The sequence below is a fragment of the Lissotriton vulgaris genome, chromosome 5 (genome assembly GCF_964263255.1).
Source record: "Lissotriton vulgaris chromosome 5, aLisVul1.2, whole genome shotgun sequence".
Classification (NCBI taxonomy): domain Eukaryota; kingdom Metazoa; phylum Chordata; class Amphibia; order Caudata; family Salamandridae; genus Lissotriton; species Lissotriton vulgaris.
This window is the reverse complement of record NC_141693.1, coordinates 810,457,751-810,469,841: the sequence shown is the minus strand read 5'-3', so window position 1 is coordinate 810,469,841 and position 12,091 is coordinate 810,457,751. Positions and strand designations below refer to the sequence as shown.

At 47.3% G+C, this 12,091-nt stretch overlaps 1 protein-coding gene across 1 annotated transcript in view; it reads right to left on the bottom strand.

Annotated features, from left to right (window-relative positions):
• Positions 1-9,805, bottom strand: part of OIT3 (oncoprotein induced transcript 3) — a 686,203-nt gene extending 676,398 nt beyond the window's left edge. Inside the window, exon 1 of the mRNA XM_086922283.1 lies at positions 9,408-9,805. Coding sequence (XP_086778409.1) covers positions 9,408-9,513 — 106 coding nt within the window. The 5' untranslated portion in view covers positions 9,514-9,805. The remainder of the gene's footprint in view (positions 1-9,407) is intronic.
• Between the last annotated feature and the right edge of the window lie 2,286 nt (positions 9,806-12,091).

Below are 12,091 nucleotides of genomic sequence, written 5' to 3'. Positions count from 1 at the left end.
AACTCCCTTAAGTGTTGGTACGCGGACCTGCACTATCTCTGATTTCTAATCTTCAACAGGGGGACCAGGCGTTGCTTAGTAATCTTATATAATGCCCGCAAAAGACAACAAGGTGCAGCATAGATTGGCCAGTATGATCCTTAGAATCAAGATTGTGCTGATAACCTAAAGGGAAAGCCAACAAGTGTTTAACAGCGTCAGCCCTAAACCGAAAGCCCATATTCCTCCAGCGTTCCAAAAGTAGCTAGTAGGGGACTTTTCTGGACATAATCAATCAATCAATCAATCAATCAAAGACATTTGTAGAGCGCACTACTTACCCGGAGGGTCTCAAGGCGCTTGGGGGGGGGGGGGGGTCCGCTACTGCTCGAACAGCCAGGTCTTGAGCTTCTTCCCGAAGGAGAGGTGGTCTTGGGTCAGGCGCAGGTCGGGAGGGAGGGAGTTCCAGGTCTTGGCGGCCAGGTAGGAGAAGGACCTTCCTCCTGTTGTCGCTCTTCGGATGTGGGGGACGGCGGCGAGGGCGTGGTTGGTCGATCGGAGGTGGCGTTTGGGAGCATAGAAGTTGAGGCGGTTGTTGAGGTAGCTCGGGCCTTGGTCGTGTAGGGCTTTGTGTGCGTGGGTGAGGAGACGGAAGGTGATTCTCTTGTTGACGGGGAGCCAGTGCAGGTCTCTCAGATGTCCGGAGATGTGGCTGCGTCGGGGGATGTCGAGGATGAGTCTGGCTGAGGCGTTCTGGATCCGCTGGAGTCTCTTCTGGAGCTTGGCGGTGGTTCCGGCGTAGAGGGCGTTGCCGTAGTCCAGTCGGCTGGTGACGAGGGCCTGGGTGACCGTCTTCCTGGTCTCAGTGGGGATCCACCGGAAGATCTTCCGTAGCATGCGCAGGATGTTGAAGCAGGACGCGGAGACGGCGTTGACTTGTCTGGTCATGGAGAGGGAGGAGTCCAGGATGAAGCCCAGGTTGCGTGCGTGGTCTGTCGGTTTGGGTGCGGTGCCCAGGGCGGGGGGCCATCAGGAGTCGTCCCAGGCGGAGGGCGAGGAGCCCAGGATGAGGACTTCCGTCTTGTCTGAGTTCAGTTTCAGGCGGCTGGTTGTCATCCACTCGGCTACGTCTTTCATCCCTTCGTGAAGGTTGGCTCTGGCGGTGGCGGGGTCGTTGGTGAGGGAGAGAATCAGCTGGGTGTCGTCAGCGTAGGAGATGATGTTGAGGTTGTGTTGGCGTGCGATGGCCGCGAGGGGGCTCATGTAGACGTTGAAGAGGGTGGGGCTCAGCGAGGATCCTTGAGGGACACCGCAGATGACTTCGGTGGCCTCTGACTTGTACGGTGGTAGACGGACTCTCTGTGTTCTTCCGTCGAGGAAGGAGATGATCCATTCCAGTGCCTTCTCCTGGATTCCGACGTTGCTGAGGCGCTGCACTAGGGTGCGGTGGTAGACAGTGTCGAATGCCGCGGAGAGGTCCAGGAGGATGAGGGCCGCTGTTTCTCCGTTGTCCATCAGGGCTCGGATGTCATCGGTGGCAGCGATGAGGGCGGTCTCGGTGCTGTGGTTGGCTCGGAAGCCAGACTGTGAGGGGTCGAGGGATCCATTCGTCTCGAGGAAGGTGGCCAGCTGTTTGTTGACGGTCTTCTCGATGACTTTGGCTGGAAACGGGAGGAGCGAGATGGGGCGGTAATTTTTGAGTTCGGTGGGGTCCACTGTAGGTTTCTTGAGTAGGGCGCTGAGTTCGGCGTGCTTACAGCTCTCCGGGAAGGTGGCAGTGTCGAAGGAGGTGTTGATGATGTCCCGCAGGTGGGGTGTGATGACAGCGTCGGCCTTGTTGAAGACGTGGTGAGGGCAGGGGTCGGTTGGAGATCCGGAGTGGATGGAGTTCATCATGCGGACGGTGTCTTCGGTGCTGATCGGAGTCCAGGCGCGGAGGGTGGTGGTGGGGGGCGGTGGTTCGGTCGTGGCGTGCATCGGTTGAGTGCTGAAGCTGTTGTGTATGTCCGCGATCTTGTTGTGGAACTAGGAGGCGAGGGAGTTGCAGAGGTCTTGCGATGGGGTGATGTCGTTGTTTCCGGCGTTGGGGTTGGAGAGCTCTTTCACGATGTTGAAGAGTTCCTTGCAGTTGTGTGCGTTGTTATCCAGCCGGTCCTTGAATGCAGTTTTCTTGGTGGCGCGGATCAGTTGGTGGTGCTTCCGGGTGGCAAGCTTGAGGGTGGTCATGTTGTCCGGAGTTGGTTCCCTTCTCCAGGCTTTCTCGAGGGCTCGGCAGTTCTTCTTGGAGCTCTTGAGTTCGTTGGTGAACCATGGGGCCTTCTTGCTGCCGGGTCTGCTGGGCGGGGTCCTCAGTGGGGCGAGTTCGTCCGCGCAGTTGCTGATCCACTTCGTGAGGTTGTCGGTGGCCTGGCTGGGGTTCGCTGAGCTGGCGGGAGGGTGCTGGCTCAGGGAAGCGGCGAGCTGGTCGGCTGTGATCTTGTTCCAGCTTCTTCGAGCAACCTGTTGCTGGTGGTGGTGGATCGTCGTTCTTTTGAAGGTGAAGTGGACGCAGCTGTGGTCCGTCCAGTGGAGTCTGGTGGCGTGGCTGAAGGCGATGTCTTTGCTGGATGAGAAGACGGCGTCGAGTGTGTGTGAGTGTGTGTTGCAAATAGTTTGCAACCGTAGGTTTAAGGGAATCTACATCCAGTTTGCGACCTTGTGCCTGTGCTAATAAGATTGCTTGAACTTTCTTTTTACCGGGTAAAGCCAACCAGGGTATGGACAAACCTTTATGCTTATACCTTATGCTAAGCAATTGCTAATTATATCCCCTGCAAGGGCAGCTTCCTCCTTTTTCCACACAGACAACCAAAGCAAGGGCGGACGGGTACACAATCTATGAATCAAATGCCCCAAGCCCAGTGTTCTGTGGCAGATAAAGAGCGACGTAGTACAGGAGGCACACAGTATCTTCATGCAAAAGCCCTTTTCCCCTATTTGAACAGTCGCACTCTCACCTATGCCCCATATCCACCCTACATGTAGCTACTGGGCGCACACTTAGAGGCATATATCTTAATCAGTGGGCTCACAGGCCTGCCTCCCAGTGACAAAGGGAGACTAAATTATGATCCAACCCCTAACATGTGCAAAAGAGTGAACTAGGAGGTGTAGGGCTAACGGAGTGCGAGCAATTAGCGCCACATTGTCCGCATGCAATAATGCTGGCAGGGGAGCACCTTTTGTCATAGGCACATCCTGGGTGCGTGCAGCCAATTCTGGTGTAGGGTTATTTATGTGTAAAATAGATAACCGGGGTGCAACAACACAACTCTGATGAACCCCCTGCTTGATATCTATTTCATTGGACAGTTTCCCACTGGGGCCAAACCTGACCCTAGCTTTCATGTTGGCATGCAAGGTAGCTAACAAATGGACCAGTGTTACATCCAGGCCCATACCCAGCAGGAGTTGCCAGAGCTTTGGCCCATTGACATGGTGAAAGCCATGGACAAGTCCATGAATGTGAGAAAAAGTAGAGGTTTTTTTGCCTCTGCATATTTTCTCTGATTAGGTTTAAACTCTGTGCTATTGCACCCACCCAGCTCCTAAAACCACATTGACAAGCGTTCAAGATTGTATTATCTTCTGCCCATTCCAACACTTATTATATATAACCCTGCCCACGATCTTTGCAGGTATACCAATTAAGGAAAGTGGCCAATAACATAATATGCTCCTTTCAAGCAGAAGTACACAACATCTGCTTAATCAAGTGCTGTGGTCAAAGGAATCAATTTGTAGAGCCAGAGGTCCTCCCTCTGAAGATCTCTGAATGCTCTTTTTGAGTAGATCACATAATGTCTAGCGGTTGTAAACCCTAAAAATAAGAACAGGGGCTGGACGTTTTTCTTGGAGGCCATCGCTGTGCTAAGGATTGTCTGGATTGTCGAATACCAATGCTGCCTATTTCTGATTCCATCTCACGACTCCTTTCTCCGTCCTGCGCTTCCTGCATCTTTACCTCACACTTGTAGCTTATTTTTATCCATACGTCTTATGTGGATGTACGACATTACAACGCATGCTTTTACATTGCATGATTTTACAACGCGGGTTTTACAACGCATACCATTACAACGCATAGTGCTTTGGGGCGCTGGATAGTGAATAGTTTAATTTACTATTCCAACTCCAGTCCCTTTGGATAGTAGGGAAGGTGTTGGACAGTAAATTAAACCTATTCCCTATCCTAGAGCGCCCCCCCAGCGCAACGCGTTGTAATGGTTTGCGTTGTAAAAGTTGCATCGTAAAGGCACTGCGTGGTAAAAGTTGCGTTGTAAGTGATGTTTCCCGTCTTATGTTTGTCAGTTTTCCTATCCTTCTCTTTCCCTCACTTGCTCCTGGTCAAAGTCAACTAATGAAAAACAAGTCCCAGCCCCCAAACATGAGAGTCGGTGCCCACCACCTGCAAGGACAAGCACACATTCTGCTCTTTATAGGACTATTAAAGAATGTTCATGCCATCTACAAAAGGTATAAAAGCGCCATGCCGACATCATCCTGGGGTGATCAAATGGAAGTGCCTTTTCATGCACTCGAACAATTGCACTGATTGCCTGTTGAGGTAAAGGATGAAAGTCAGTTCTCCACACAGAAACATGTTTGAGTAAGTTCCTGTGTGTGTTTCTAAATTAAAAAAAATGAGATGCATCCACTTCGCTCCAGTAAAACTCGACCAACCAATATCTGTGGCTCCCTCTCTACAAAGTGAATAGACAAATGAGTGATGTATCAATTTAAAGGGTGTGAATGTCACCACGAGGAGGGCAAATATATTCAGTGTTCGTGAACAGCATCCTCGAGAATGGCTGCTCAGGGATTCGATGAGATCTGTGTTGAAATGTGTGTACGTTCCCTATAAAAACGCACAGGTGTAATATTCATTTAAAGTCTCAATCATAGTAGCGCTATGATTTGTTTTAGGGGACGAATGTTTAACAACATCAGTAGTCATTAATTGGGTGAAAGTGATTACTATGTACAGTGGTTCTGATTAAACTATTGAAAAAATGTATTTAGCTATGAACAATTTACAGGAAATACACATCACTGGACACTAATGTTTAATTATGAGACACCCTTTCGGGTTCGGAAGCTGCTTGTCTTCTTGTGATTAATGATTCAAGAACAGTGAGCGACCCGAAATACCCTTGAGGGCTTGGGTAGATAAATAGAAAGGTATGGGTGCCTTCAGGGGTATTTGTTTATCAAAAAATAATGCTTCAAGTGACTTTATAGGACAAATTAATGATCCTTTCAAGAAATCAATTCTTCCAACAAAAAATTATTAGTTGTGTATAAACATAAAGTACAAAAAAAGTATAAATTATTCAGCAACTCTGTAGATCCTAATGTCACCTATCCAAAATCTCAGTATATTTAAGAAGAGTAATGATAAGGCGCTGGTCGACGTTTCGGTCTCCTAAACATAGTTTTCTGAGACCATCTTCAGGACTGGTGTCAATTGTATATTGTATAAACCTTATGTAATCTTAATGCCAAGGAGTAAAGATCTTAATATGATAAAGCGTGACATTAGGATCTACAGAGTTACTGATTAATGTATACTTTTTTTTGTACCTGCAGACCTAATTGTTTACAACTGTCTATATTTGTATATGAAATTAATAACCTTTTTAATATCTGATAAATTCTATTTTTCCTATACATCGCTTGTGTTTGTTTTTCATGTTTTTTGTATGTACTGTGACAATTTATGTTTATACACAACTAATAATTTTTTGTTGGAAGAATTGATTTCTTGAAAGGATCATTAATTTGTCCTATAAAGTCACTTGAACCAATATTTTTTGTTAAACAAATTCCCTTGAAGGCACCTATACCTTTCTATCTGTCTTCTTGTGAGCCAGTCAGGACGGGTAGAATCCAGAGCCTTTGAGATGAGGCTGAGGAAGTGAAGCGGTCAGAAGACATAAGGGCTTATATCGAGATTGTGGCCGGCCAGGTGGCCCGCCAGGTACGAGGAGGTATGCCCTCCACTCCCCTGGCAGAAGAACACCAAGATGGCGGGAATCTCTGCGCCTTCAGAGGAACTGGGCAAGAAATGAGCATTATCTGTGAACAGTCCTATTACAAGGGGAACACAAACTGATTCTGTATCGATCCTCATACAGATGACTTAACCTGTGCCATTGTGTCCATCACAGTATCCCAAGCCATGAGTTTATTATGTTGGAGTAAATTCACTTCTTATCTAACCCCGCTCTTTTCAAGTCTGTCTTTTCAAAGGATGTATAGACGTATCATTGGTTAGTTTTCAGTTTAGCAGGTTTACTGCTCTAATGTGCAAATCACACTTCATTGCTGGCTCGCTAAGCATATCCGAGGTGCTGCAGGAGAAATCGGGAAAGCTTGAAATGGATTCGCCCATTCTTCAATGGGCTTTCAGAGTGGGTAGGGTGGGCATTGGAACCCATTGACTTGGGTGGTGAGGCACAGGGTCTTCAGTGAATAGGTAGACACGAAGGGTTTCCTCTTTCTTCCTTTCCTGTGCTCACACAGTGGTCTAAGAAAGTTTATGGCAGCGAGGTTGGCCAGCGAAGCCATTAGGGTACATTTGCTAGGCCAGAGTGAGTGTAGGTTGCGTTGAGGGATAGTTTTTAGAGGTGAGTTTAGCAATGGAGAGATAGGGGATGTTAGCGAGGCAATGACAGAGACCCTGAGGGGGTTGTGAGAGGCTGGGCTAGATTACCTGCTGGTGCCTCTTACCCGCCCGATGTAACGGAGGCAAGAAGGGTCAGGCTAGTGGAACAAGCAGCAGCTGGTGGCAGCAGCTGGCGTGGTGCTTCCCTATTGGCATGTTTGACATTGTGCACGACTAGCCTCGTAGATGGGCCAGCGCATAACTGAGAAGTGGGTGAAGTAGGGAGGCCCGTTCAGCTAAGCATGTCACAGGTGCTTGGAGAGACCAGGGCTGCAGCTCAACGGGGAGCCCAAGTACAGAAGATGGTGATGGGCAAGAGAACATGGGAGGGGTTTCAGCTGAGGGCAATTGGCTCCAGCAGCTGGTGGCACTTCAGTGAGGTGCACAGTGCCCTCCAGAAAGTGAGGGTTTGACAGGGGTTTTGGGGGACAGAGCAGTAGGAGATAGGGTGTGGTGGGTAAGGGTTTGGAGAGGGGGAATTTGTTAGATGATGAAAGTAGTAAAATGCTAAGGGAAAAGCAAAAATGAAAAGTAATAGGGGCAGGAGTGATGGGGAACAAGAGAGTAAAGGGGCAGAGGGGAAGCCTATGGTTTATTCTTGTAAGGAGAAAGGGTGGCAGTTTAGGGGGTTGGTCTGGGGGAGGAGTTATGAATTAGGAGGCAGAGAAGTGGAGATGTGTAAATAAGAGAGAGGAAGGAGGATGCTGGTGCTTCCTAAAGAGGCACTGGGTGGAGCCGCCTGCCTGTTTGGAATGGGGACTAGATGAAATGAAGACTAAGAATGCTGCCTGTTCCTCCCGATACACCCAGGTCTCATTCACCAACTTCGAGCTTTCTATCACCGGCAGCTTTCTCTTGACAACAGTAACACCAGCTTTGACGATTGTGAGCCTGTTAATATTTTACAACATCAGTTGTGGTCACAGCGGTGATACATTGCATTGTGAAATGTAGGGAAGGGGGTACGCTCCTTTTGAACACCCTCTAACTCGTGATTCGTAGTGAGTCGCAAAGTCCACTTTATGAGTCAAAAGGACATTTCTGACTCTCTGAGAACTTTCGTATATTGTGACTTGTTGTTACTCAGTCACAAAGCCTGTTATCCTTTCCATAACTAGAGGTGTAGATTTTAAACTTCGATCTGTGCTCACTCCCAAGACAGTGGGTGTTCTACAATTGTCCAAACTACACCGCTGGCACCTTGGAGAAAAACACACCAACTGGAAACCTTGAATCCACCAGTCTCAATGTTTTAGTTACATCTGTGCCTCAGTGCTCTTTCTCCAAGCTCTGATCTTGCCACTGCATTTGAACTCTATTCACCAGTCACCCAATCTCATCTCTACAAGGATTTCAAACAGCACAGAAACAGAAAAGTCATTTTGGCAACTTAAAAAAGGTGTTATGTGTGCCCCCATCTAACTGTAAATATATAATTCCATGCGTGTTGGATTGATTCATCTGGTAGTAGCTGTATATTTTGTAGCCATAGTGAAATGTATGTCTATGCCAGTTTCAACCTCACAACTGGTGCAACTATTTAAACCACCCAAACCTCATTGCTAGGAAATGCTATGTAAAAAGTTGCTGATAGAAATGTTATTGTTGTGATGTAAAAATATATAGGTAAATACTTAAATAAATAAATAGATAGAGAAATAAATAAATAAGAGATCACATTCATCTTAATATATGTTTACGTTTGTGGGCTTCAATCCGCTCATTTAAAGTCTACCCCCCACCCCATGAAGAGTAATGAAGCTACCTACCATGACAGATGATGTCCAATGTTCAATATGGCAATATCAACAAGAGCGCCAAAGTAGGCCATTTTTCGCACATAAAAAATCCATGTTGAGGCTTTGCTAACCATCGTACAATTACTGTATATATTTACATTTCTTAATGACATTTTGAATCTTACTATTTTTTTAGAACCGATCATAACCCTTAGGTTGGTAACATCAATGGTGTTATACTGAAATGCTATAAACACGTTAAAAACAAGTTAGAATGTTAGAATAAAGAAAAGCAAAGACAGACTGTGAAGTCAGATCCCTGAAACCATCAGCCTCAATGTACAACTCCTACCCTTCATTAACATCCTGAAGGTGCACCTGTTCGAGCTGCATCTTCCAGGCTAAATGTTGCCTTTCACGCCCATATCCACTGGCGTAACGAAAATTGAGGGGGCCTCCCTGCAAGGTATGTAGAGGGCCCCCCTCTGAGCTCAATTAGGAGCTCTCGGACAGAGTGCAGTGCCGAGGGGCCCCCCTGGAGCTTCGACCCCGACCCCCCCCCCCCCCTCCCCCCCGCACCGCTTGGGCTGCGGGGCCCTGTTACGCCCCTGCCCATATCTCCACCCTCTACAGTACGAGCATTAACATCAACTCAGTCCTGACAAATCCGTACCCTGAAGCCATTAAACGGCATGCCTGGACACTTTCACCATTACAATAACATGGTGACTTCCTATCATCTCAGAGCGCAAATTACTGTTTTGAGTTTTTTTTCTTTCAATGGCTTAGTCTGAAACAATTCAAACCTGCAACTCCCATAATGCATCCATCAGTTGGGTGTAGAGCCAGCCAGCAAGGTACGGTTGTTTGCAAGGAGACATGGATAACTCTGGGTACCTTCGGTGGCACAGATTTATTCAGAAGAGGGGTGCTGGCCCCTTTTAAATGGACGGGAGCCAGGTGCAGGCCTGTGTTGCACTTACCTAAAGTCGCCGCTAGTTGCACTCTGGAGCACAGGCAAAGGCAGAAGAACAGGAAACGGAGTGCCCTCGTCGCCAACGGGTATGCCATGGAGTGCACTACTGCCATCTTTCTTCAGCACTTCCTCTCCCACACCTTCAGAAGGGAGCTCGCGTTCGTTCTCCTTGTCTCTGACGTACTACTTTATTTTGCCTCTTCCGAGTTACTTGTCTCCCTTGTTCTTTCGTTCCCCCTTCCCGTTGTCTCACTGCCCCCTCCCTGCCTCGTTGTTCCCGCTCTCTCACTGCCCCTGCTCTGCCTCGCTGTCCCACTGTCCCCGCTCTCTCACTGCCCCTGCTCTGCCTCTCTGCCTTTGACGGGCTCTCCCGCTCTTTTTGTTTCTCTCTGTCACCGAGAGATCATCTTTATCGGTTGCGCTGGAGTCTTTATCAAGGGGAAAGGCGGCGGGGCTGCCGCCCACGGCTGCGGCCTTGACCTCCGGAGAGGAGCCTGCTTTGTCAACAAGGTTATTTTTTGCTAATCGATTCTGGGGCTCATCCTCCTATTGTCTCCCTCCACGAGCTGTCTGCAAAGGACCCCCCTCTTATCCAAAAGGGAACTGCGGCGGGGCAGCAGATACAGCTGACAGAGGATGGACAGGCACCATCACACCCTGCTATCATCACAGGCTTCCTCCCTTGTTTGCCACGTCGGTCACAGGCCACCCAGAGCTATTTCTTCATGCGGGAACAGCCAACAAGCGAGGAAATGCAAACATTGGCCACTTGGAATAGGAGCAGCCCCCACGCCCATCAGAGTCCGAAGGGACCCTACAAAAGATGATGTTTTTCAAGTACACCTCCATACATTTGGACATTAGTTTGGACCCTATGACTGGCTCCCTCTCCTTTTTATGGGAAAGGATGTAGGCGTGGCATGTGTGGAGTGCAGACCTAGACAGGACCAAACAGAGCTCTGTGCTCAGGATCAAACAGTAGAGAACGACCGAAGACCTTGTACAAAACAAAAGGAGAGATGAAACGATCTGGGTGAAGGGTGTGCTGGGAGCTTGACCTTCGGTACAACAATTTTATTAGGTACACTTTACTGAGATGATTTTTCACCTCCTTTTGTACCGTAGGCCTAGTGGGCGGGTGTGGTAGTCCGTAAGTTGTGTTAAAAGAGTGAAAAGGCAGATCTTCTAGGCATGGCATACTTTAATTTCTTCACTCATTTGGTAAGCCTCGTGGGTGCACTGCAGCTCTCCTCCTTGGCCATCTTTATAGCAGAGGAAGGTTTCAGCCAAATTAAAAACGAAAGGCACTTACAACGCAACTCTTTGCACAATTATCTCACTGCCCCATGCGCTACCTAAGAGACAGGGGATGACACAACATCTGTTTGTGAACATAACTTCATTCTACATTTTCAATGATGCTTCATGTTTTCACGTTTTCGTCTCAACTTGACCGCAACTAGAAACAAGCATTTACAATGCAATGGTCTCGGCATTGTTAAAGTTAGAGCTACTGGCATTGGCTCATGACATTATTTTTATTTATGTTTTTGTTTTTAAAACATAAATAAATGGCATTGTCATTTACAATGCCAATAGCTTATGCTCTTGCAAATGCGAGACCTATTGCATTTGCACCCATACAGAGCCACACACACAAAGCCACCCACACAGTCATTCACATAGAGCCACCCACACACACAGAGCCACCCACAAAAAAAACTAACCATAGAGCCCCACACAGCCCCCACACACAGAGAGCCCCCCACACACACAGAGCCACACACACACACAGCCACACACACAGAGCCACACACACCGAGCCACACACATACACACACAGAGCCACACACATACACACAGAGAGCCACACACACATATTCAACAGCCACAGTGTTATCAGAAAGGAATTCCCAGATTCAAAAACACAGTTCCGAATGGCAACCTGGCACAACAACTGATGCAGCCCACAACATCGCTGCACCCCCTGTTAATAATACATCAGATATGTTATGTGATTTGTAAGGGTCTGTTGGTAACAAGGACCCCCTGATACGGATCAATATCCTGGGACAGGGTAAACAATGTATGAAAAATAACACTCCCAGGCATACACTTAAAGTAATTACACAATAGATTAAACAAACAAACTAGTTCGGTTTAGAGAAAATACATTTTTTAATTTGATTAAAAGGAAATATTAAAATTCAGTGCATTGATCAAAATTGATAAAATGACAATATAATGATACATATGTATTCACATAATTAGACCTATTACTCCTTTGCATATAGTTAACCATTAGCTCCATAAAAATATCCCGAATAAATAAACTACTCTCTTACATCGTGATTATCTTTATCTTTAGCATGTAACCATACTGAAGCTATATTAACACTGGAATATATGAAATTAATAACCTTTGGAGGGTCAGACAAAAACACACGAAGTGTAAACAAGACCGTCGCCCTTTAAAAAACACAGGTGGTGCATAAACCAATAGAAAATGTCCTTATAAAAGAACGTTTGAACTCCCAATCGGAGTTGCTCTTTTTTGAAACCTGACCCGTTGGCAGAGTATCCGGATGCAGCTGTTTCCTCGTAGCGCTCACGGTAAGAGACTGCGTATGCCGTTTAGTCTATTCTAAACCAAACTGCAACTATACAAATAGCCAGTTAAATGCTAATAGT